The 24,742-nt window shown below is 41.6% G+C and overlaps 1 protein-coding gene and 1 pseudogene across 3 annotated transcripts in view; both read right to left on the reverse strand.

The window, feature by feature from the left end:
- RNF13 (ring finger protein 13) overlaps positions 1-24,742 on the reverse strand; it is a 175,266-nt gene that overhangs the window by 131,162 nt on the left and 19,362 nt on the right. For all 3 annotated transcript variants that reach the window (XM_062213171.1, XM_062213168.1, XM_062213165.1), the window contains exon 2: positions 15,074-15,200. In XM_062213171.1, the coding sequence (XP_062069155.1) occupies positions 15,074-15,187 (114 nt within the window). In that variant the 5' untranslated portion in view covers positions 15,188-15,200. The remainder of the gene's footprint in view (positions 1-15,073; positions 15,201-24,742) is intronic.
- On the reverse strand, positions 12,449-13,420 carry LOC133777257 (protein lin-28 homolog A-like; annotated as a pseudogene).

The following is a 24,742-nucleotide window of genomic DNA, read 5'->3' on the forward strand; positions in this document are numbered from 1 at the left end:
CCCATTCCATCCTCCCCGGAGAAGGGCGGCTTATCATTCCAGAGCTGTTCTTCTCTGCCAAACAGCTCCTTCCTCCACCTCTCCGGGCCCAAGGATCTTCAGAAGTCCCGGGCCAGGTATTAATTTTTAATATATATTTGAATTGACATTTAGTAATTGCACTTCTTTATGGGGTAGAATATATGACATTTGTACACATATACAGAGTGTGACTATAAGATCAGGATAACTGGCATATCTATCATGGGTATTCATTTACTTAATCCTAAAAAAACTATAAAGTAGGTCACTATTATTATCATTCTTATTTGACAGACTGATCACAGAATGTCAAAATAACTTCCTTCTAGTAAGTTAAAGAAAACGGGATTCATGAGGCAGGTGCTGTGACGTAGCGGGTAAGACCGCTGCCTGTAGTGTTGGCATCCCGTATGGATGCTGGTTTGAGTCCTGGCTGCCCCACTTCTGATCCAGCTCTCTGCTGTGGTCTTCAAAAGCAGCAGGATGACCCAAGTCCTTGGGCCCCTGCACCTGTGTGGGAGACCCAGAGGAAGCTCCTGGCTCCTGGCTTTGGATCGGCACAGCTCCAGCCGTTGTGACCATCTGGGGAGTGAACCATCGGATGGAAGACCTCTCTCTCTCTCTCTCTGCCTCTCCTCTGTGTAACTCTTTCAAATAAATAAATAAATCTTTAAAAAAAAATAAAAAGATTCAGAGAGAGTCAAGATGGCAGAATGGGGAGGCCATTTACAGCTCTAGTCTAGGAGATGACAATTCAGAAAAGTGGAGAGAGCACAGTCTCAGGAAAGAGTTAGGGAGAAAATGGCAGAGGAAACTCCACATAAATTAGAGGGACACTGTGGACCCACGTGGAGGGTGTGGATGTGCACAGCTCAGGACCCCAGCAGCCAAGAGCCTTAGCATCAGCTTTGCAGTGAGGTGAGATCAGACAGCAGCAGCCCCAGCCACTGCAGGAAGAGCCTGGCAGGAGGCTGGCTTTGGGTCCAGTGGGGGACAGTATACCTGCCAACCTAGAGGGGGGAAGGGGGGGCACATTTTTCTCCCTCCCCAACAACCCAGCCCTAGTGTCCTGTAACTATGTGAGAGAGGCCATTTGGACATACACAACAGCAGCACCAGCATGTGTCTGTGTATCTACCAACCAGATGAGACAAGATGCCTGAGTCTGGCTGGGAGAATTGACAGGGGACTGGGAGCTCATGACTGTGGGAGCCTCGTGCACTGGGACTGTGAACACAATGTGGCTGAATATGAGAGCACAATGTGTCACTGGGACTTTGGGTAGTTAACAGAACAAATAAAAAATACTGTGAAAAGCCACAAGAACAGACTCAGTGAGGCAGAAGAAAGAATATCCAAGTTAGAAGACAAATCTCTAGAAATTTTAAAGTCAGAAAAAAAAAAAAAACAGAAACTAGTAAACTAAAAACCTAAAAACACTGCCAGAGATTAATGGGATACCATCAAATGACCCAACATATGGGTTTTAGAAGTTGCTGAAAGCATGGAAACACAGAATGGATTACAAGGCCCTTTTAGTGAAATAATTACAGAAAACTTCCCTAACGTGGAGAAAGAAAGGGACATCCAAGTACAGGAAACATACAGAACTCCTAATAGACATGACCAGAGTAGATCTTCACCATGACTCATTGTAGTAAAACTCTCCACAATAAAACATGAAGAAAAGATTCTAAAATTGCATGTCAGATTACATTAAGAGGATCTCCAATTAGACTCACAGCTGACTTCTCATCAGAAACCCTACATGCTAGGAGAGATTGGTGAAATACATTCCAAGTCTTCAGCAAAACACAAAAACAAAAACAAACAACAAAAAAAAAAACTGTCAACTCAGAATACTACACCCTGCAAAGCTTTCATTTATGAACAAAAGTGAAATAAAGACCTTCCATAATAAACAGAAACTGAAACAATGTGTCAACACTTGTTCAGCTTACAAAAGATACTTAAGGATATGCTACACACAGAAACATGGACATCTCTATGAAGTAAACTGAAGCAGAAAATTCCCATAAAAATACAAAGGAAATCCAAAGTAAACAATAGGGATATTTATGGAAAAATGCTAAGGCCAAGTTGTTATTTACCAAGAGTCAGCTTGAATGTAAATGGCCTCAACTCTCCAGTTAAAAGACACAGACTGGCTGAATAGATTAAAAAACAAAACCCATCTATTTACTGCCTACAAGAAACAACAAAGACAAAGGCAGACTAGCCAGCGCCGTGGCTCAACAGGCTAATCCTCCGCCTTGCGGCACCAGCACACCGGGTTCTAGTCCCGGTCGGGGTGCCGGATTCTGTCCCAGTTGCCCCTCTTCCAGGCCAGCTCTCTGCTGTGGCCCAGGAGTGCAGTGGAGGATGGCCCAAGTCCTTGGGCCTTGCACCCCATGGGAGACCAGGATAAGCACCTGACTCCTGCCATTGGGTCCAGTGGGGGACAGTATACCTGCCAACCTAGAGGGGGGAAGGGGGGGCACATTTTTCTCCCTCCCCAACAACCCAGCCCTAGTGTCCTGCCATTGGATCAGCACGGTGTGCCGGCCGCAGCATGCCGGCTGCAGCGGCCATTGGAGGGTGAACCAACAGCAAAGGAAGACCTTTCTCTCTGTCTCTCTCTCTCACTGTCCACTCTGCCTGTCAAAAAAAAAAAAAAGAAAAAGAAAAAGGCAGACAAAAAGCTAAAGGAGAGAGAAAGATACTCCATGTGAACAGAAACCAAAAAAGAGACATCCTAATATTAGACAAAACATAGTTTAACACAAAAACTGCTAAGACAAAGAAGGGAACTATGTAATGAATACAGAATGAATTCAACAGGAAGAGGTGACTATTATGAACGCATATGCACCTAAGTACAGGGTACCTGGCCATTGAAAAGAAATGTGAAAGGATCTAAAGGGAGACATAGACCCCAACACAATAGTAATGGGGGACTTCAATACTCCACTTTCAGCAATGGACAGATCAACCAGACAGAAAATCAGCAAGGAAACAACGCAGTTATTAATGGATATCTACAGAACTTTTCATCCTACAGATGCAGAATACACATTCTTCTCACCAGTGCATGGGACTTCTCTATGATAGACTACAAGCTAGGCCATAGAGCAAGTCTCAGCAAATTCAAAAAAATTAAAATCATACCATGTATATTCTCTGACCACAATGGAATGAAGCTGGATTTCAACAACACAAGAATCTCTAAAACATATATAAACAAATGGAGACTGACCAACATGCTTCTGAATGAACAGTGGGGTCATAGAAAAAAGAGATTCGAAAAAATTTCTGGAAAAGAATGAATACAGCAATACAACATATTAAAACTTATGGGAGGGGGGCTAGTGCTATGGAGTAATGGGTTAAGCCACCGCCTGCTGTGTCGGCATCCCATATGGGCACCGGTTCAAGTCCTGGCTGCTCCACTTCCCAACCAGCTCTGTGCTACAGCCTGGGAAAGCAGTAAAAGATGGCCCAATCCTTGGGCTCCTATACCTACGTGGGAGACCCAGAAGAAGCTCCTGGCTCCTGGCTTTGGATCAGCGCAGCACCAGCCATTGCAGCCATCTGGGGAGGGGGAGTGAACCAGCGGATGGCTCTCTTTCTCTCTCTCTCTCTCTCTCTCTCTCTCTCTGTGTGTGTGTGTGTGTCTGCCTCTCCTTCTCTATATATGTAACTCTGACTTTCAAAAAAAAAAATAACTTATGGGAGACCTGAATAGCTAAAGTAATCTTATACAAAAGATACAAAGCTGGAGGCATCACAATACCTTATTTCAAGAAATACTACAAGGCAGTTATAATCAAAATGGCCTGGTACTAGACGGCTAGACCAGTGGAACAGAATAGAAGTGGAACAGAATAGAAGCACCAAAAATCAATCCAAGCATCTACTACCAACTTACATTTGAAAAAGGACCTAAAACCAATCCCTGGAGCAAGGACAGTCTCTTCAACAAATGGTTCTGGGAAAACTGGATTTCCACATGCAGAAGTATGAAGAAAGACCCCTAACTTACACCTTACACACACACAAAAAAAAAAACTTTCAAAATGTATTAAAGACCTAAATCTATAATCCACTACCATCAAATTATTAGAGAATATTGGGGAAACTTTGTAAGAAATTGACACAGGCAAAGAGTTCTTGGAAAACACCCCATAGGCACAAGCAATCAAAGCCAACATTCACAAATGGGATTTCATCAAATTGAGAAACTTCTGCACTGCAAAAGAAACACTTAGGAAAGTGAAGAAGCAGTTGATAGAATGTGAAAAATTATGTGCAAACAATGCAACTGATAAAGGATTAAAAACCAAAATATACAAAGAGACCAAGAAACTCAACAACAACAAAACAAACAACCCAGATAAGAAATGGGCAAAGGATGTTAACAGACATTTTTCAAAAGAGGAAATCCAAATGGCCAAAGACATATGAAAAAATGTTCAGCATCAGCCAGCACTGTGGCTCACTAGGTTAATCCTCCACCTGTGGCGCCAGCACCACGGGTTCTAGTCCTGGCTGGGGCGCCGGTTCTGTCCTGGTTGCTCCTCTTCCAGTCCAGCTCTCTGCTGTGGCCTGGGAAAGCAGTGGAGGATGGCCCAAGTTTTTGGGCCCTGCACCCATATGGGAGACCAGGAGGAAGCACCTGGCTCCTGGCTTCAGATCAGCACAGCGCCAGCCGTACCGGCCATTAGGGGAGTGAACCAATGGAAGGAAGACCTTTCTCTCTGTCTTTCTCTCACTGTCTAACTCTGCCTGTCCCAAAAAAAAAAAAAAAAAAAAAAAAAAAAATTCAGGTTCACAAGCCATCAGGATAATGCAAATCAAAAAGGTACCCTAATCCACTGTTGGTGGAAATGTAAACTGGTAAAGCCACTATGGAAGACAGTTTGGAGATACCTCAGAAATATGAATATAAACCTACCATATGACCCAGCCATCCCACTCCTGGGTATTTACCCAAGGGAAATGAATCAGCATATGAAAGAGTTATCTGTACCTCCATGTTTATTGTGGCTCAATTCACAACAGCTAAGACATGGAATCAACCCAAATGCCTATCAACTGAAGACTGCATAAAAAATTATAGGATATGTACACCATGGAATACTGCACAGTGGTAAAATAAAATGAAATCCTGTCATTTGCAACAAAATGGGTGAATCTGGAAAACATCATACTTAGTGAAATAAGCCAGTCCCAAAAGGACAAATACCATATGTTCTCCCTGATCTCTGATAACTAATACAGCACCTAAAAAGCAATCAATAGAAGTGAATTAATACTTCAAGATACAATGACTTTGAACAGCCCTTGTCTCAACTGTTGAGCAACAGGTTTTTTTCATACAATTTCTTTTTTTTTAAAGATTTATTTTATTTATTTGAAAGACAGAGTTATAGAGAGAGGTAGAGACAGATTAGAGAGAGGTCTTCCATCCACTGGCTCACTCCCCAGATGGCCACAATGGCCGGAGCTGTGTCGACCCGAAGCCGGAAGCCAGGAGCTTCCTCCAGGTCCCACATGTGGGTGCAGGGGCCTACCACTTTCCCAGGCCACAGCAGAGAGCTGGATGGGAAGAAGAGCAGCTGGGATTAGAACCGGCACCCATATGGGATGCCGGTGCTTCAGGCTGGGGCTTTAACCCTCTGTGCCACAGCACTGTTCCCTTTTTCACACAATTTGTTGAACTCTTTACTTTGTTTATTCATATGTGTATAAAGTTAATTAAAAATAGATCTTCATAAAATAAAAGAATGAGAATAGGAGAGGGAGGAAGAAGAGGGCTGGGAGTGTAGGTGGGAGGGAGGGTACGGTGGGAAGAATCACTATATTCCTACAGTTATATTTATGAAAAGCATGCAGTTTGTATTCATTAAATAAAAGGTTTCGGGGGGGGGGCAAGATTCTTAACCTAAGCGCCTTGCACCAGCACTCTGGTTCTTTTTTTATTTTATTTTAAGATATATATTTATTTGAAAGGCAGAGTCACAGAGAGAGAGATAAACAGTGATCTTCTATCCACTGGTTCACTCCCCAGAAAGCTGCAATGGCCACAGCTATGCCAGGCCAAAGCCAGTAGCCCACAGATTCTTCCAGGTCTCCTACGTGGGTGCAGGGATTCAAGCACGTGGGCCATCTTCAGTTGACTTTCCAGGGACATCAGCAGGGATCTGGATCATCCGTGGAGCATCCAGGTTTTGGACTGGTGCCCATATGTGATGCTGGCATTGCCAGAGGCAGCTTAACCTGCTTTGCCACAACACCATCTACAGCACCCTAGGTCTTAACTCACTGCCTTATTCTGTCTTTCACACACTTTTGTTTTCAAAATAGATACTTGAGATGTTAGATAATTTTCTAAAAGTCATACAACTTTTGGTGGAACTGGAATTCAACTCAGATTTCAACTTCATTGCTGGAGCACTTGACTACCATGCTATATAATGCAAACCATTCATACTCCACCCACTAGGTGTTTCTCTGCTATTCAGCTCACTAACCCTCAAACCACCACCAAGTAACCAATTGTCCATGAAAAATCCAGACAACTGAATCAAAAAACAGACTAGGAACCAGCCTAGTCTAGACTAGGAACCAGACAAGTAACTGGGTTACTTGTCCTATGAAACTAAGACCAAAGGCAGAACTTCCAGATAACCAGTCCCTTATGCCTACTGGCCTTAGAATATTCTCCACTGATCTGGTTTAAGTGCAATGCTCCTGCCAATTCCAAAAGTCCATGTTTCTAGAAATAAGCCTACATAATTAATGATGTCACATTTCTTTTGAGGTCAAAGAAAAGAGAAACAATGAAATAAGAAATGAAAACAGTAATCCTAAGTATCAAGAGGGGTAACATTGTGGCGTAGTGAGTAAGGCTGCCACTTGTGATGCCAGCATCCTCTATGGGAGCCAGTTTGAGTCCTGGCTGTTCCACTTCTGATTCAGCTCCCTTTTAATGGCCTGAGAAAATGGTAGAACATGACACAAGTGCTTAGGCCCCTGCTGCACATGCGGGAGATCCAGATAAAGCTCTTGGCTACTGGCTTAGACCTGGTTCAGCCCAGGCAGTTCCAGTCATTTGGGGAGTGAACCAGCAGAGGGAAGATCTCTCTGGCACTCACTCTCTCTGTTACTCTACCTTTCAAATAAATAAATAAATAAAAAGTATCAAGAAACTTTTTACAGTCCCTTAGAGGAAGACTACTGATGTGTTCCAACATTTCCTGAATTTTTATTGTGTACTGACAATAGGCAGCAGGAACAGAAAGTTTACTAATGAGACACAATCCTGCCTTCCAGGTACTCACAATCTACAAAGTTTACTGATTGGTTAGCAACATACTATAGTAGCATCTCCAATCAGTGCCATAAATACTGTTGGTGGGGAATTAACGGTGAAGTGGGAGAATTCAATGGTCAAGGAAAAAGAAACCTAAAAATGAAACATATAGAAGCCAGTGCTGTGGTGTAGAAGGCTAAGCCTCCACTTGTGGCACCAACATCCCATATGGGGGCCAGTTCATGTCCTGGCTGCTCTTCTTCTGATCCAGCTCTCTGTTTATGGCCTGGGAAAGCAGCAGAAGACAGCCCAAGCCCTTGGGCCTCTGCACCTGCATGGGAGACCCGGAAGAAGCTCCTGGCTCCTGGCTTCAGATCGGCCCAACTCCGGCCGTTGTGGCCAATTGGGGAGTGATCCATCAGATGGAAGACTTCTCTCTCTCTCTCTGCCTCTCCTCTCTGTGTAACTCTGACTTTCAAATAAATAAATCTTTAAAGAAAAATGAGAGATATATAACTAGAATCAACCTGATGTCCAATGTATTTAAATCTGTATGACTGCAAGCTCAGATTTCAGGGATGCTCCTAGCCAATTAAAAGGAAGAGCTGGGGCTGGCGCCATGGCTCACTTCATTAATCCTCCGCCTGCGGTGCCAGCATCCCACGTGGGTGCCGAGTTCTAGTCCCGGTTGCTCCTCTTCCAGTCCAGCTCTCTGCTGTGGCCCGGGAAGGCAGTGGAGGATGGCCAAGTGCTTGGGCCCTGAGCCCACATGGGAGACCAGGAGGAAGCACCTGGCTCCTGGCTTCGGATCAGCATAGCTCTGGCTGTAGCGGCCATTTGGGTGGTGAGCCAAAGGAGGGAAGACCTTTCTCTCTGTCTCTCTCTCACTGTCTATAATTCTATCTGTCAAATAAAAATAAATAAATAAATAGGAAAAAAAAGGAAGATCTAATATTTTCTACAGTTTGACTCACTTCCTTTGAATGACTGTATCATATCCAGTTCCTCTGTCTTAATTTTTAGTTCCCTGTTTTACCAGTTACATGCCCTTACAACCACTTCCCTCCAGCCACCTCTGCATACTTGTAAGTATTCTTTCTTTGGTCTCAGCCTACACACCAGATTTAAACAGCTCCCATGCTGATGGTTTCTTCACTGGATGAAGTCAGCAACCAACACTTACTGCATGAGGCACAAGGAACACCATTAGCAAAAACAACTGATTGTTTTTCTAAACCTAACATTTTGTTTTGTCTCTACATTCAAAAATACAGCTTGGGGCTGGCAATGTGGCATAGTAGGCAATGCTGGCATCCTATATGGGCACCAGTTCATGTCCCAACTGTTCCATTTCCCATGCATATCTCTGCTAATGGCCTGGGAAAAGCAAGGGAAGATGGCCCAAGTGCTTGGGGCCCTGCCACCTGGAAGAAGCTCCTGGCTTTGGTCTGGCCCAGCCCTAGCCGTTGTGGCTATTTTGGAGTGACCCAGTGGATGGAAGATCTCTGTGTGTGTGTGTGTGTCTCTCTCTCTCTGTAACTCTTTCAAATAAATAAATAAAGCTTGAATGTCTCAGATCATCCTGAAGGAGTAACTGGAAGATAATCAGAATGATAATTATAATGACTATAAAAATGACATACATAGCATTTACTATGTTAGATATTACTCCATGAAGTTTATCTTCTTTAATTACCTCCACAACACTCTAGTTTACAAATAAAGAAACTGAAGCACTTAAAGCAGCTAAGTAATTTTATCATAACCACATAACTGCTAAGTTCTCAAAGCAATCTACAGAAAATAATTTGACTCATCACACAATTGGACTAGGAATAACAATTCACCTTAGATACATACGAAATAAAAACAAAAAGGAGTGACAAACATTAGAAATAACATAAACACAGAGACAAAATCAAAGAAAACACAGGAGACAAGAAAAACTTCATCATCTCCTGATCCACCCATAAATCCTCTAACTCATTTCAAATGTCATATCAAGAATATTCCAGAAGCTGGCGCTGCGGCACTGTAGGTTAATCCTCCACCTGTGGCACCAGCATCCCATGTGGGCACCAGTTCTAGTCCCAACTGTTCCTCTTCCAATCCAGCTCTCTGCTATGGCCTGGAAAAGCAGTAGAAGATGGCCCAAGTGCTTGGGCCCCCACACCCACTTGGGAAACTGGGAAGAAGCTCCTGGCTTTAGATCGGCGCAGCTCCAGCCATTGTGGCCATTTGGGCAGTGAACCAGTGGAAGGAATACATTTCTGTCTGTCTCTCCCTCTCACTGTAACTCTACCTCTCAAATAAATAAATAAAATCTTTTAAAAAGTTTTTAAAAAATAAAAAGAATATCCCAAGGACTTTGGGAACTAATGTAGAGAACAGATTAAACAGCAATAGATTCAGTTCTTAAAAGTTCTACGTTCACTCCACTTCAAAAAGATCCAGATGATATGCAAGAAAAAAAATAAGCAGTTCCCTACTGAAGGTGACAGAGGATAATAAATGTCACAGGGACTACTCTGAGCTACTCTGCTTTCAAAAGCTGTTAGAGAAACCAGCCTGACTCTCCCAAGTCCTCAAATGAGTCTGAAATCTTTCGGAAATGTGCCACAATACTATGCCAAAGCACAGCTGAGGACCACATCAAACTTTGGTCAGCAACCACTCTTGCCCTTCTATTTCTCATCAAGTACCTTTAAGCAAATCAGTTGTACTCAGAAAACCAAAAACAATACATCCTTAGCACAGACCTAGAGTACAAGTATCTCTCTCTAACACACACACACACTTTTTTTTTATTTTAATATGTTCTCTCTCTCTCTCTCTCTCTTTTTTTTTCCAGTATCAATAAGTCTTGATTTATTCATTGTATTTCCCCAGGGAAAGGAGAAGGGATGGGGAGAGTCAGCATATGTGTTACAAAGCAATTAGAAAATGGGAATGGAGGAACCCAGTACAGCAAAAATCAACCTTCAAATACACACTCCCCAGTGATGGGGTCACCAAACCCAAGGGGGCTTATTCTCTGCAGTTCAGGAATGGGGGGGGGGGGGTGTCAGCCAAAGAACAGACACAAGCTTTCCTACCCTCCCTCCCTTCCGCCTATAAATTCAAGATTTCACACAAAGCTTTGGTTTCTAGCAGTAAACATGGAGTTACATTCGTCCGTCTCCTATCAAACAACCTTATGGCCACTTTGACCTAAGTGTCTTGCACCTGCATAAAAGTTCCTGAGTGACTTGGATGTACATTCATAGTCCCCTTCTTGGTCTCCAAACCCCTTTTCTACACAGAAGGTGCCCAGTAGCTTCTCTATTTTTCAATAAATTGAGGTCTGACCCATCCAAATGCATCATTGTCTTAAGTCTTTGGCATGAGTCCTATCAGGAAATGGTCTTGACTCGGGAGGTTGGGAACAAGGGGCGGAGCTTCCTATTTTGTTCAGGATTTTTGCATGAATCCTTTAGATGTGTGGAGACACCCAGGATTCAATTTACGTGTGGGTGGGGGATGGAGAAGAGGGTAGGTTAGGAGTCAAATTTTAAGGACAGAGATCCAGAATAGGATAGGGGAAGGGGAACACCAAAGACAGTTTAAGATCCCCGCTTCAAGAACAGAGCCTCCTGTGTTTCAGATCCTTCTGCCTGGTGCAGAACCTTCTGTCAAAGATGCTTGGGCTATTTTTCTCTCAATACAAAGAGAAGTTTGTAAACAATAAAACCCCAAAAGAACATGGAGAAAGACCAACACATTATATTTACACAAACTAGGCCACCTAGCAATCACCAACTCAAAGACACAGTGAAGACCTACAAAGCCCAGACAATACAATAACTGAAGGGGGGCAGCATTTGGGGGAGACAGGAACCCAGGACCAGACACACATCGCCCAATGCGTTCTATTGCATTTGTCCCATTTCAACACAGTGAGGTAGGTTGCAGTGATCTCTCAGCATGTACATGAAACCCTCTTCTCCTTTAGTTACCATGACACAGTAATCACTACAGTCACAGGGCAGGACACTGGCTCAGGACACCACCACCAAGGCCCTCACTTATGGGTCTCCCTGGAAGCCAAGAATTTGGGAAGGCTAAGGATTTTTTTAGTCCTTGCTTCATGTTCACCCCTGGACAGCACAAGATGGGTGCAGGGGTATTGGTCTTCAACTCATCCTTACCAGCTCCCATTTTTCACACACGCATGTGCACACACACACACACACATACACACCCTGTTGTGCATAGTGGGCCTCGCCTAAATCTGGTTGGTGAAGGATGGCTCTGTTAAGTGAAGCAAAAGACCTGCGTCCTAGGATCAGGCAACCCTGACCATGGCTTCCTCTCTGGGCCTTTCACCTGGCGTGGCCTGTCTGACTTCTCTGCACCATCTTTTCCTGTCCAGACTAATTTTCAATCTTCCGGGAGGAGGCGCTCAATCAAGGGGCAACCCCATTAACGCTTCATCTCCCTGAAACGTTTTCAAGGTGGAGGGGGTTTCAAGAGGACACTGTGGCAAAAAAGCCAGCTCCAGATGGCAAAATGAGGTAGTTCAATAGGCTGTGCACTCCAAATAGTTGTTCTCCATGGTGATAAAAACAACAAGCCTTCCTGCTGTGCAGACCTGGAGCTGCTGCGGACTTATCCCTGAGATTGCTCATGTACGTGAGAACACAGTGCAGGAATGAGGGCCTTTGATTAAAATATACAAAAATACAAACCCAGACTATTTATATTAAAAAAAAAAAAAGTTCAAATGCACAAGATACGTCGTTCACACATAGTTAGTGCAGTTGGCATCCTGGAGAAAGTGGGACCCAAGGTGTAGTTATCCAAGGGAGCAAATAAACCAATCGCATTGGCCCAGAATGGGGTCAGGAATGAGCTCAGGAGCAACGGGTCTGTGACTGTTCCCCTAGCCACCCTTTTGGCTGATCGTCACAACCCACTGCTTGGGACAGATCCCAGCACCCTGTCCCAGGATCGAGTTATGAGGAAACAAGATGTGGAAAACCCTGCCTTACTCCCGAGAGTCCCTCCCACAGGACGTAGTGGTTTGGGGGTTGGGTCCAGGAATCTGGTCCCACAACCATCTTCTCACCCTGGCTAGGGAAGTATTATTCCATATCCTTCCTTCAAAGGAAAACTTCCCCCATCCAGGTGACTTTCCAAAGCTAGAGATTTGGCATGCGGGGCCTCAGATAAAGCATGCAGGTTACAGGGTGATATCTCCCCAAACCCCTTAATTGCATTTGGATACTGCATGGTTGGAATTCCCTGCCTCACTCCTTCCTCCCGGCAAGAGGGACAAAGGGGTGATGCTGTGAACCCCAGCCTGGGATACGTGGCAATGCCAGCTCCCCCCAACCCACTCTGCCCCACTTTCTGCACTCTGCAGTTGATGCCTGCTCCTTGAAACTTCCCGATAGCCAAAAAACCAGCCCCCACCCACTGCGGCTCAATTCTGGGCCTCGGGAGCATGGCAGGGCTGTGGCTCTCCTCTTCATCCTCCCGGAAGTAGGCTGGCTTTCCCTGGGAGCTGGGGGCCTGCTGGGCCTTCAGGGGGCACGAGGCCACCATATGGCTGATACTCTGGCAGAAGTGGCACTTCTTGGGTTGGGGTGGCAGCTTGCACTCTTTGGCATGATGGTCTAGACCTCCACAGTTGTAGCACCTGTCTCCTTTAGATCTGTGCTTTTGCATGCTCTTCCCCTTTGGCCGCCTCTCGCTGCCAATACAGAACACCCCACCAGGCCCGGATGGATTCCAGGCCCTTGGCGGACTTCTTGAAGGTGAATTCCACTGCTTCACCCTCCTTCAGGCTCCGGAAGCCCTCCATGTGCAGCTTACTCTGGTCACACAGACATCCACCGGGGGTTCGAGCGCAACCCCAGCGAGGGCAGTCATGGACAGGAAGCTGAACCCCATGCACACGTTGAACCACTTACAGATGCTAGCCCCGTGCAGCCGCTGCGGCTCCTCCGCCGCCCGGGCTGTGTCCTCCAGCGCCTCCTCGGGCGCTTTCTCCGCCACCTTGGTGCAGCCACCTGCAAACTGCTGGTTGGGCACAGAGCCCATGGTCGTCGGCAGAGCCCACGGCCCCGGGCCCCTAGTCGGGCGGCTGCTGGCCCCAGAGAAGTCCGGAGGCCTCTTTTTTTTGTTTTTTTTTAACTTTTATTTAATGAATATAAATTTCCAAAGTACAGCTTATAGATTACAATGGTTTTTCCCCCCCATAACTTCCCTCCCACCCGCAACCCTCCCCTCTCCCGCTCCCTCTCCCCTTCCATTCACATCAAGATTCATTTTCAATTCTCTTTATATACAGAAGATCAATTTAGTATATATTAAGTAAAGATTTCAACAGTTTGCACCCACACAGAAACACACAGTGAAAAATACTGTTTGAGTACTAGTTACAGCATTAAATCACAATGTACAGCACATTTAGGACAGAGATCCTACATGAGGAGTAAGTGCACAGTGACTCCTGTTGTTGACTTAACAAACTGACATTCTTGTTTATGGCATCAATAATCACCCTAGGCTCTTGTCATGAGTTGCCAAAGCTATGGAAGCCTTTTGAATTCACCAACTCTTATCATATTTAGACAAGGTCATAGTCAAAGTGGAACTTCTCTCCTCCCTTCAGAGAAAGGTACCTCCTTCTTTGATGACCTGTTCTTTCCATTGGGATCTCACTCGCAGAGATCTTGCATTTAGGTTGTTTTTTTTTTTTGTTGTTGTTGTTGTTGTTGTTTTTGCCAGAGTGTCTTGGCTTCCCATGCCTGAAATACTCTCATGGGCTTTTCAGCCGGATCTGAATGCTACAAACATACACACTTAGTTCTTCTTTTTCTACCTTCACAGAAATGAAAAAGAGGAAATCTATACATTCCCCATTGTAAAAGATCATAAAACAGTAGCCTAGTGAGAGCAATCATCTCTAAAAATTTTACTATCCACCATCAAACACAGGACAACTGTGCTTGTCTTCAGACTTATCAATGCTAATGAAATTTTCTATGGACATCTCATAGAGTATATCAAAATATTATTGGGGCTAGCTCCATGGCACAGTAGGTTAATCCTCCGCCTGTGGCACTGGCATCCCGTATGGGCGCCGGTTCTAGTCACGGCTGCCCCTCTTCCTTCCAATCCAGATCTCTGCTATGGCCTAGGAAAGCAGTAGAAGATGGCCCAAGTGCTTGGGCTCCTGCACCTGCATGGGAGACCAGGAAGAAACATCTGGCTCCTAACTTCAGATCGGCACAGCTCCAGCCATTATGGCCATCTGGGAAGTGAACCAATGGAAGGAAGACCTTTCTCTCTGTCTCTCCCTCTCACTGTCTGTAACTCTGTCAAATAAATAAATAAAATCTTTTTAAAAAATATTACCAACAGATATAATTTTGAGAAATTATATTCATTAGAGATATGCTAGAAGCCAAGAAAGATGCTAAGATTCAACACAAATACAAAATCACTCACATATGCACACACACTCTCAAGAGCAACATCACTTATCAGGTACTCATTGCATTAGATCATACATTAGATAGTAAGCAATAAAAAGAATGAATAAAAAGAATACCCTACTTTCAAATAACTGCGCTCATTTTTTAATTATGTTTGTACATAAATAGCTTTATATAATTCCATCATTCAGGACTTACTTAAAGCTTTTCTTTAAGGAATTTTTGAGATACTAATAAATCTTACTATACTTACTGCTAAAATGTCTGCTTCTACAGGCAAGAGGTTTAAGAATGCAAAGAGCTGGACAGTCAGGATGGTGTAGACTTGTGTGGCCGACAGCATGAGCATCCCTATGGAGAGCAGCATCTCGTAAAATCACCTGGAAGACAAGGATGTAATAAGAGATGGTACTTGGTCCCTGAGAATAAATCATTTGCTATATGAATTTCCAATAATACCAAAAAGCTTCGCTTGTAATTATTCATGTGAGTCAATCTTAAAATTAAAGTTTCTATTTCAAAAGTGAAAGAATATACACAAATTTGGACATATAGGTAAACACCCTAGATTAGTCAACACAGGCACCCACATAATTCACAGTGACTCTTAAGCTCTGTGTTTTTTTTGTTTTTTTTTTAACTTTTATTTAATGAATATAAATTTCCAGTGTACAGCTTATGGATTACAATGGCTTCCCCCTCCCATAACTTCCCTCCCACCCGCAACCCTCCCCTCTCCCGCTCCCTCTCCCCTTCCATTTGCATCAAGATTCATTTTCAATTCTCTTTATATACAGAAGATCAATTTAGTATAAAGATTTCAACAGTTAGCACCCACATAGAAACACAAAGTGAAACATACTGTTTGAGTACTAGTTATAGCATTAAATCAAAATGTACAGCACATTAAGGACAGAGATCCCACATGAGGAGCAAGTGCACAGTGGCTCCTGTTGTTGACCCAACAAATTGACACTCTAGTTTATGGCGCCAGTAACCATCCTAGGCTGTTGTCATGAGTTGCCAAGGCTATGGAAGCCTTCCAAGTTTGCCGACTCTGATTATATTTAGACAAGGTCATAAAAGACAGAGTGAGGATAGTAACCAATGATCCTAAGAGTGGCATTTACCAGGTTTGAACAATTATACAGCATTAAGTGGGGAAGAGGACCATCAGTACACACAGGTTGGGAGTAGAGCCATTGGTGGTAGAGTAGAGGTTATGATTACGAAGGACTGAGGCCCAAGTGTGCTAGACAGGGTCTAGAACAAAGCACAGAGTCATTATTAGAGGAGCTAAGAAAGGTGCTGTCTAAGCTACAAGTAATTTTTCTGATTGAGAGGCAAATAGAACCTGATAGAAGGGGCTTGATAATAATCTGGTGGGCTTTAGGCCTTGTAAATTCAGAGGCCCAGACCTATCTATCTCTTCACATGGGGTATATCCTAAGGGAGGTGTGAACCTCCTAGGGGAAGGCACTCTGTTGACTTTCATTACTTGGCTGGCCTGGGAGGAGAGCTGGCCAGCTAAAGGCAGGTGGCATCTCTAACAAGAAATTTACAGTTCTGCCTGCAATGTTGCTGACCCTACTTGGCCATACCCTCAGCTGCAGTGGTCACTTTGGAAGTTGGGCTGAGTGAAGGGCTTTTCAGCTTAGAGCCAATAAGATCTGTGGCTCTGACCTGGGCATCCTTCGACTCCAGGGCAGGTCCATTTCCAGTGATCCAACTCTTGGCAGAGCTGCCAGGGCTCTTCACAAGCTGACTTCTGCTGAAGCCCAGGCTTACCACATTGAAAGCCACTGCAGTGGACTGGCCTGTTGGGTCTCTTTGAGGCAGATCACTGTACAGATCAGCCATTAATAGGCCTTCCACCCATTGCTTCTGATGCCGAGCTTTCTTTTCCTCCTGGTTTGTGTTAAAGCAGACCAGAGGATGCAAGTCAAGGGAGTGCCCAAGTCCCATCTCTAATCTTCGGTGGCCTGAACTACAAGTCTATAGTCACAGGCATGTTCTGTAGTAGTTTTTCTAAGGTAGACAATGCCCATGAGGAAAATTATATTCTCACTTTAAAACTTTCTTTCCCTTTGGTCTGAAAGGGAGGTTTTTTCTACTTACTGTATACTTCGCTGATGGCGAAGTGAATCTAGCTATGAGATTATTATTTAAGTTCTTATTTTGGCTATGCTATTACAGAAAAATGTTAGCCATCTCTTTTATAAGGTCTAAAGATTATATTGTGCGTCCTACAGATTCCTTCATAATAGAATTAGTTTCCTACCTTGAAGAGAATAGAAAAATGAAAGAACAAGTTGGGCTTAGAATAGAGAAATGAGGGAGCAAGTCCTAGATCGCTTGCTGACAATAGCAATATCACATGAATACTTAGCAAACCATTTCAACCATTAGATAACAACTTAAGAAAACATTTACCAGAAGGTCCAATGCCTTCTATAAATTTTAAGCATCATGTATTTGAAAACACCTCTTAAATATCTAACATGGTGTAGTTTGTTTAACCAGTAAACTTAAGCACAACCATCTAAAATGTTTTTAGTTTCTTTCTACCAACACATTTAAAACATATGATACACAGATTCAGGTCACTCAAATTAAAATGTATCTTTGATTGATTTTAGCAGCTTAAATTTATAGAAAATCTTATCTATAAGCCATTTAAAATAAAACTCTTAATAAAATTTCCCCATGTGGACATACAATATGTACACACATATAATATAGCATAATAGACCAATATAGCATTTTTAATAATAGCTTTTAAAATCTTTAACTCTTTTTGTAGATTGCCAATTGATTTGAATTGCTTTTTCTTTTTAGTAACCTCAGTTAACCATACTTTCTCTCAGTTGGTACTGTTAATACATTATTGGCTTCATCTGTTTACAGAGCCGTCCCAAAGTACTGAATACAATAAAAGTGGCTGGAAAAAGTCCATAGGAACCTATAGGAGGACAGCTAAACACAGAACCAACAACGCTTTAGTTTTATGAGCAGCACATCATATATAACTGTGGATGACAAAAGACTTTAAGTCGCCATGTTTAAAATTATAAACTCATCAACCAACAAGAGGCACTTGCTTACTTCACAGTATTTTTGAAAGCACCTGTAGGATTTTACAAGTATTTAACCCTTTAGGCCTCTGGGGCTTTCTCATTAAGATAACTATCATGTCTAGTAACACAAGATCATTAGACTTTTTAATTCTCAAACATTTGTATTAATAGCATTTTCCATTATAGAAACTTAAAGTCTGGTACCACATCACATCTTGACAGTCCTTCTAATATACTCCAAATAGACTGATTAGTTGGTGTCTCTATAAGATGAGAGACATAGGCCCTTCGATTTTTTCATTTGGGCCCTAACTGGAAAAACCAAAGTCCAGGATTTACTGGAAATTTTAGAGACCAGATTGTTTGAAACTTTGATTTTTTGAATGCCTGTCAAGAATGCCAAGAAGGCTCAAAATCCAAAATATCTGGTTGAAATAAGATTTCTTAAAATCATGACATAACATAGACCAAATCTGATCATTGTTACAAGGTGATTATTCAAATTTTTGAAAAAAGCACATATTTAAATAACCCATAGCTCTTAATAAAAATTCAGCTGTTTTTGAACAATTAGAATTTAACAGACATCAAGAGAACATAATAGATTACTTTAACACATTGCTTTAACAGAGCATCAGAGTTTAATTCTATGTCAAAGAGAAATTGAGCTTCCTGTGATCTTTTGCTGTGAGGTTTCCTTCCTTTACCTTCTTTCATATTGGTGACCATGTTTCTGTGTTTCTGTGTGTAACACATCTTTAAGCATCTTTTGCCGGGCAGGATGAGTGGCAACAAATTCTTTCAGTTTCGGTTTGCTATGAAAAGTCTTAATTTCACCTTCATTCACAAATGAGAGCTTTGCAGGATATAGTATTCTGGGCTGGCAGTTTTTCTCTCTTAGTACCTGGGCTATGTCTCGCCATTCCCTTCTAGCTTGCAGGGTTTCTGATGAGAAGTCTGCTGTGAGTCTAATTGGAGATCCTCTGAGAGTAATCTGGCGTTTCTCTCTTGCACATTTTAGGATCTTTTCTTTATGTTTCACTGTGGTGAGTTTGATTACAGTGTGTCGTGGTGAGGATCTCTTTTGGTCATGTTTATTAGGGGTTCTATAAGCTTCCTGTACTAAGATGCCTCTGTCCTTCTCCAAACCTGGGAAATTTTCTGCTAGTATCTCACTGAAAATGCCTTCTAATCCTTTCTCCCTCTCCATGCCTTCAGGAACTCCTAGAACCCGAATGTTGGGTTTTTTAATAGTATCCTGTAGATTCCCGACAATATTTTTTAGATTTCTAATTTCTTCTTCTTTTCTTTGGTTTGCCTGTTTCCTTTCCTGTTCTCTGTCTTCTAAGTCTGATATTCTCTCTTCTGCTTCGCCCATTCTGTTTTTAAGGCTCTCTAATGTGTTTGTCATTTGATCTATTGAACTCTTCATTTCATTATGATTTCTAGTCACTATCAGAGTTTCTTGTTCCACTAGTTGTTTCATTTCATTTTGATTCCTCCTTAATATTTCACTTTCACGAGAGAGATTTTCTATCTTGTCCATTAAGGATTTCTGTAGTTCAAGAATTTGTTTTTGAGAACTTCTTAATGTTCTTATCAATTTTTTGAGATCCGCTTCTTGCATTTCTTCTATCTCATCATCTTCATAATCTTGAATTGGGGTGTCTTTTTCATTCGGGGGCGTCATAGTGTCTTCCTTGTTCTTGTTATAAGCTCTGTGTTTTAACCACAGAACAAACATCCTCCTACAGTTCTCAGTCCTCCTACAGCTATCTATTAATTCAATTTTCAGAGAAATGAACTTTCAATAACAATAACAGTAAAAAATACAAAGACTTTTGTTTTAAATTTTTACATAATTTTTAGAATTTTTAGACTCTGGTTCAATATAAATTTACATGTAAGAGGGGGAGGGAGAGAGTGGGGATTGGAGGAGAACAGGTGAGTGAAGGAAGTGTGGCTATCTTCTTGGAACAGTACCTATGGAATGCATAAAATCTGTTCTCTTTATATTAACAAATTTTTTAAATTTATTTTTTACTTACTCTTGTATGATGTGCCCACAATAAAGAATGTAAAAACAAATTAGCAGCCCATATGAGGAGTGAACCAGCAGGTAGAAGATCTCTCTATATATAACTGTAACTCTGGCATTCAAATAAATAAAATAAATCTTTATTAAAAAAATAAAAGTAATTTACTATAAAGTATAGATTGAAATAAAAGTAATTTACTATAAAGTATAGATTGAGAACCTCTAATCAAAATACCCATGTTCTGAAATCTGAAATGCTCCCTAAATTGGAAATTTTTAGTTTATAGCAAGGCAAGTATAATTTGGGAATTTTTCAACTTTAAGATTTGTAGGGGCCAGCGCTATGGCTCATTGGTTAATCCTCCACCTGCGGTGCAGCCATCCCATATGGGCACCGGGTTCTAGTCCCAGTTGCTCCTCTTCCAGTCCAGCTCTCTGCTGTGGCCCGGGAGGGCAGTGGAGGATGGGCCAAGTGCTTGGGCCCCTGCACCCACATGGGAGACCAGGAAGAAGCACCTGGCTCCTGGCTTCGGATCGGCGCAGCTCCGGCCTTAGCGGCCACTTGTGGGATGAACTAATGGAAGGAAGACCTTTCTCTCTGTCTCTCTCTCTCTCTCACCGTCTAACTCTATCTGTCAAATAAAAATGAATAAATAAATAAATTTGTAGACTTGTAAACAAGCAATGATCAATAAAAAACTGCAGTTAAGGCAAAAAGAGTTTTAAGAATCATAAACAAATAGGTGATAACTGAAATTATCTTAATGTAAAAGTGAAAATCAAAAAAAGAGATCAAAAGAAAATTCTGAAGACTATTTGAATTTAAGAGATAGTGAAAGCAGGGGAAAGAGACTGATTTCATAAAAGTCAAGAGAACAAAGAACTTTGAAATGAATTTATGAGGAAGGAAGGGCAGTAAGCCACAGAAGCAAATGTTGGAGAAGAGGCAAGAGAGTCTAAAATTTTCACATTAAAGAGTTTGTCCAACATAAATAAAGGAATGTCTCTGAATTCCAAACAGTGACTCCTGCTCTCATAAACTTTCTGGAAACACACCTCCTGCTTTATACTTCATTTATGTGCTATCCAGGATATAAAACATACCCTTTTGTCGTATTCAAAAGACAATTTGGGAGAAACTAAGAATGTTGGGAAACTGCACAAAATTTTGTGTAGTGTAAATATATGTAGCTTCTGTACAAAGGTCCAGGGTTGTTAACACAGTCTTAGAAAGCACAGATGTGGTTTTGTCATTTTTGGATTTTTCAGATTTCAAGTTAAATCTTCCTTCTCCAGGAAGTCATCTGATGAGAAATATTAGCAAATTTAAATCCTTTGATGCATCCTCTCTTAGTACTTAATTTACTGAGTTAACCTAAACGCAGATTGTCAATTGAGTTACTAGGTAACATTATTTATTGAAAAAATAATTCCTTGATTGGTGAAAAACATTTAACTTGGAAAGATTATAAATTAACTATAAAAGCTTGTTTAAAAAATATATAAACAACAATAGCAAAAGGCCTCGGATTCCCTGCATTATTGTGTTTCTTAAAATCAAACATGACTTCAAAGGGATCCTGGAAGTTACTCATGGATGTTAAAAGCAGTTGTTACTGGGAGGAATTTGAGAAGGATTGGTGTTAATTCTTTAAATATTTGAAAGAATTTGCCAGTGAAGCCATCTGGTCCTGGAATTTTCTTTCTTGGGAAGATTCTGACTATTCATTCAATTTTCTGTCTCCATGATTCAGTCACGGTAGGTTTCTGTGTTTCTAGAGTTTGTTCATTTCAATTAGGCTTTCCAATTTCTTGGCATATAGTTGTCTATAATACCCTTTCATAATTCCTTTCTGGTCTTGGGATTTTCTTTCTTACAAAGATTCGGACTATTCATTCAATTTTCTGTCTTCATGATTCAGTCTTGGCAGGTTTCTGTTTCTAGAGGTTGTCCATTTCAATTAGGCTTTCCAATTTCTTCACATACAGTTATCTATAGTACTCTTGCATAATTCCTAAAATTGCCAGTTATATTTCCTATCTAATTTCTATATTTAGTTATTTATTCCTCCTCCCCTTCACGTCCCTTTTCCCTCCTCTCCTCCTCCCTCCCTTCTCCCCTTCTCCTTTGTTTTTAATAAGTTCAGCTGAAAGCTTGTTAATTATGTTGATCTTTTCAAAGAAGCAATGTTTTGATTTTATTGATTTCATTCTGGCCACATTTTTAAGATCTAGAGAACCCTGGTTGACACACATGATTATCTGTATGGCTTTAGAGCATAGATGACAGTTACTCTCTAATGCTGGTCTGGTAATTGCAAATGTTATAAATTCCCCAAGCATCACAGTAAACCTTAACTTCACAATTAAATTTGTGTTAATATTAGACAATTTATTTACACAAAATTACATTTTAAAATTTCTTTTAAGATTTCAGCAAGTGTTCAGACCACCATTCCTTTCAGGAAACTTCCTTCCAAATAACTTAATTTTGAAGATGACTCAATCATCTGAAACCAACTACTTCACTGTCAAATAACACTCATGAAACAGCCAACCATCTCAACAAATAAGCTCCTTCAAATAAAGCTCCTACGCCATTAGTTTTCAACCTATCCTCCCTATTATTGCTGGTATTTCAAAACCCATCTCAACTGATAAAATAATTATAATTTTTTTTCCTAATTTACAGAAATAACTAATAGTTTTATTGTGTTCTTTCCAACAGATGTGCCTTAAATGATAACATACAACAAAAGAATGCACTCTATACCAAGCACTAACAGAAAAAAGTGAGCAATTAGCTAACTATTTCAGTAGAAATTTTATAATAGCAAGTCACATTTCATTAAGTAGGTTATTTTCCTACAAATGTTATCATGGTTATATATGTACAAGACATATACAAGAATATGATCCTGGCGCCGTGGCGTACTTGGTTAACCCTCCGCCTGCAGCACCAGCATCCCATATGGGCACCGGTTCTAGTCCTGGTTACTCCTCTTCTAGTCCAGCTTTCTGCTGTGGCCTGGGAAAGCAGTAGAGGACGGCCCAAATGTCAAATAAATAAATAATCTTTAAAAAAAGGAATATGATCCTACAAAATTTCCTCCAAAATACTGTTCTAAATTCATACAACACCCAGATACATCAACAATTCCACAGTGCTCTTCATAATGCATCATGGATTTCCAAGAATCCTTAAAACTAGAACCACTAATAAATACTATAGTTAAATTCCTGTGAAATAGTTTTTAAAGCTTTCAAAGAGAATGGCTCAGAAGTTGTCATAAACAAGAGTACATCAGAAAAATTTTTTTTAAAATTTAAAGCATTAGAGATGCCAAGAAAGCTTAAAAGGGAAAAGACAAGCTGGTTCTGACCAGGGGAAGAAAGGAGAAAAAAAGCAGAGGAAGTGTATCCCCAAGGCAGAGTTGGAGAGAAGTTTGCAGAGGAAATTCTACAGAAAGAAGTACACAGTGGAGCAGTGTGGAAAGTGCAGACACACAGCAGCGAGTGGGGACACCATCCGTGACTCCCGCAGCCAGAGGCTGTAGGAAACGCCAGGTTCTGAGAGTGGCACCAGCTGCTGCAGTCTGCCCTCACCACATTCCATCCTCTCAAGCTACCACAGGCTCCGTGGCTCAAACTGCCAAGGTGGAGCACCCATAGGCAACTGGCTCTGGAAACGAATCTTCTCTATCTATGGACAGGGCAAGCTTATGGGACAGAGAAGAGATCTTCTACACCCTGTGACTGTGGGAGCCTTGGGCACTGTGACTGTAGGAAACCCATGACTTCAAAATTGGTGTAGGGTGTACCTGAGTCTCTGAGTAACCACTGTGTCTGGTATCAGAGGCTCAAAGCTCCCTGAATGCTTGGGATGCATAACTGCTGAGGGTTCCATGTTCACACGGAGGACTGCACAGATCCTTTGTGAAGTTCATGCACCAGGGAGGGTGAGTATTGTACCCACGGTGAACTAACCCTGGGCATGGGTCACCTTGGATGAGATGAGATGATTTATGAGTACACCAAAAGATGTGATCATATCCTCTCCCCTGCTGACAATAGAGGAGACCTATTAAGCCCAATTTGGGTGACACCCTGGATTCATAACCCATCCTTGAGCACTGACCAGAGTTCCCCAGCCTTACTCAACACATGACTCTAGGTATTCACTGAAGGAGTAGACACTCCACAAGGCCACAGGGGGAAAGTCCAAAGACAAAACCCATAAGTGGAGAAAACGAAAAAGTGTTTCCACAAATGTTTAAAAACAAATGTAGAAATAGAAGAAACAAGAACAAGGAACACAACATGATTCCCCTAAAGGAACACAACAACATTTCAGTATTAGATTGTGAAGATGAAGAGACTGATGAAATTTCCAAAAAGGATTTCAAAAGAACGATCATAGGATTACAGAAAAGCAATGAGAAACAAATTCATGGGTTAAAGAAATCCATACATGACATGGATAAAAAATTTTCCTGTGAAAATGAGATTATACAGATAAATCAAACTGAAATACTAGAAATGAAGAATTCAACACATCAAATGAAAAATATAGTGGAAAGCCTTAACAACAGACTTGGTGAGGCAGAAAAAAAAAAGAACATCTGAGCTAGAAGACAAATATTTGGAAACATCTCAGTAAGACCAAAAAAAGAAAAAGAAATTAGAAAAGTTAAAAAGTTTTGGAGATTATGAGATACTACGAAACGACCCAATATATGGGTCATAGGAGTTCCTGAAGGTGTAGAAAGAAAAAATGGATCAGAAGTTTATTCAGAGAAATAACAGT

This window comes from Lepus europaeus, chromosome 2 (genome assembly GCF_033115175.1).
Source record: "Lepus europaeus isolate LE1 chromosome 2, mLepTim1.pri, whole genome shotgun sequence".
NCBI classification, from domain to species: domain Eukaryota; kingdom Metazoa; phylum Chordata; class Mammalia; order Lagomorpha; family Leporidae; genus Lepus; species Lepus europaeus.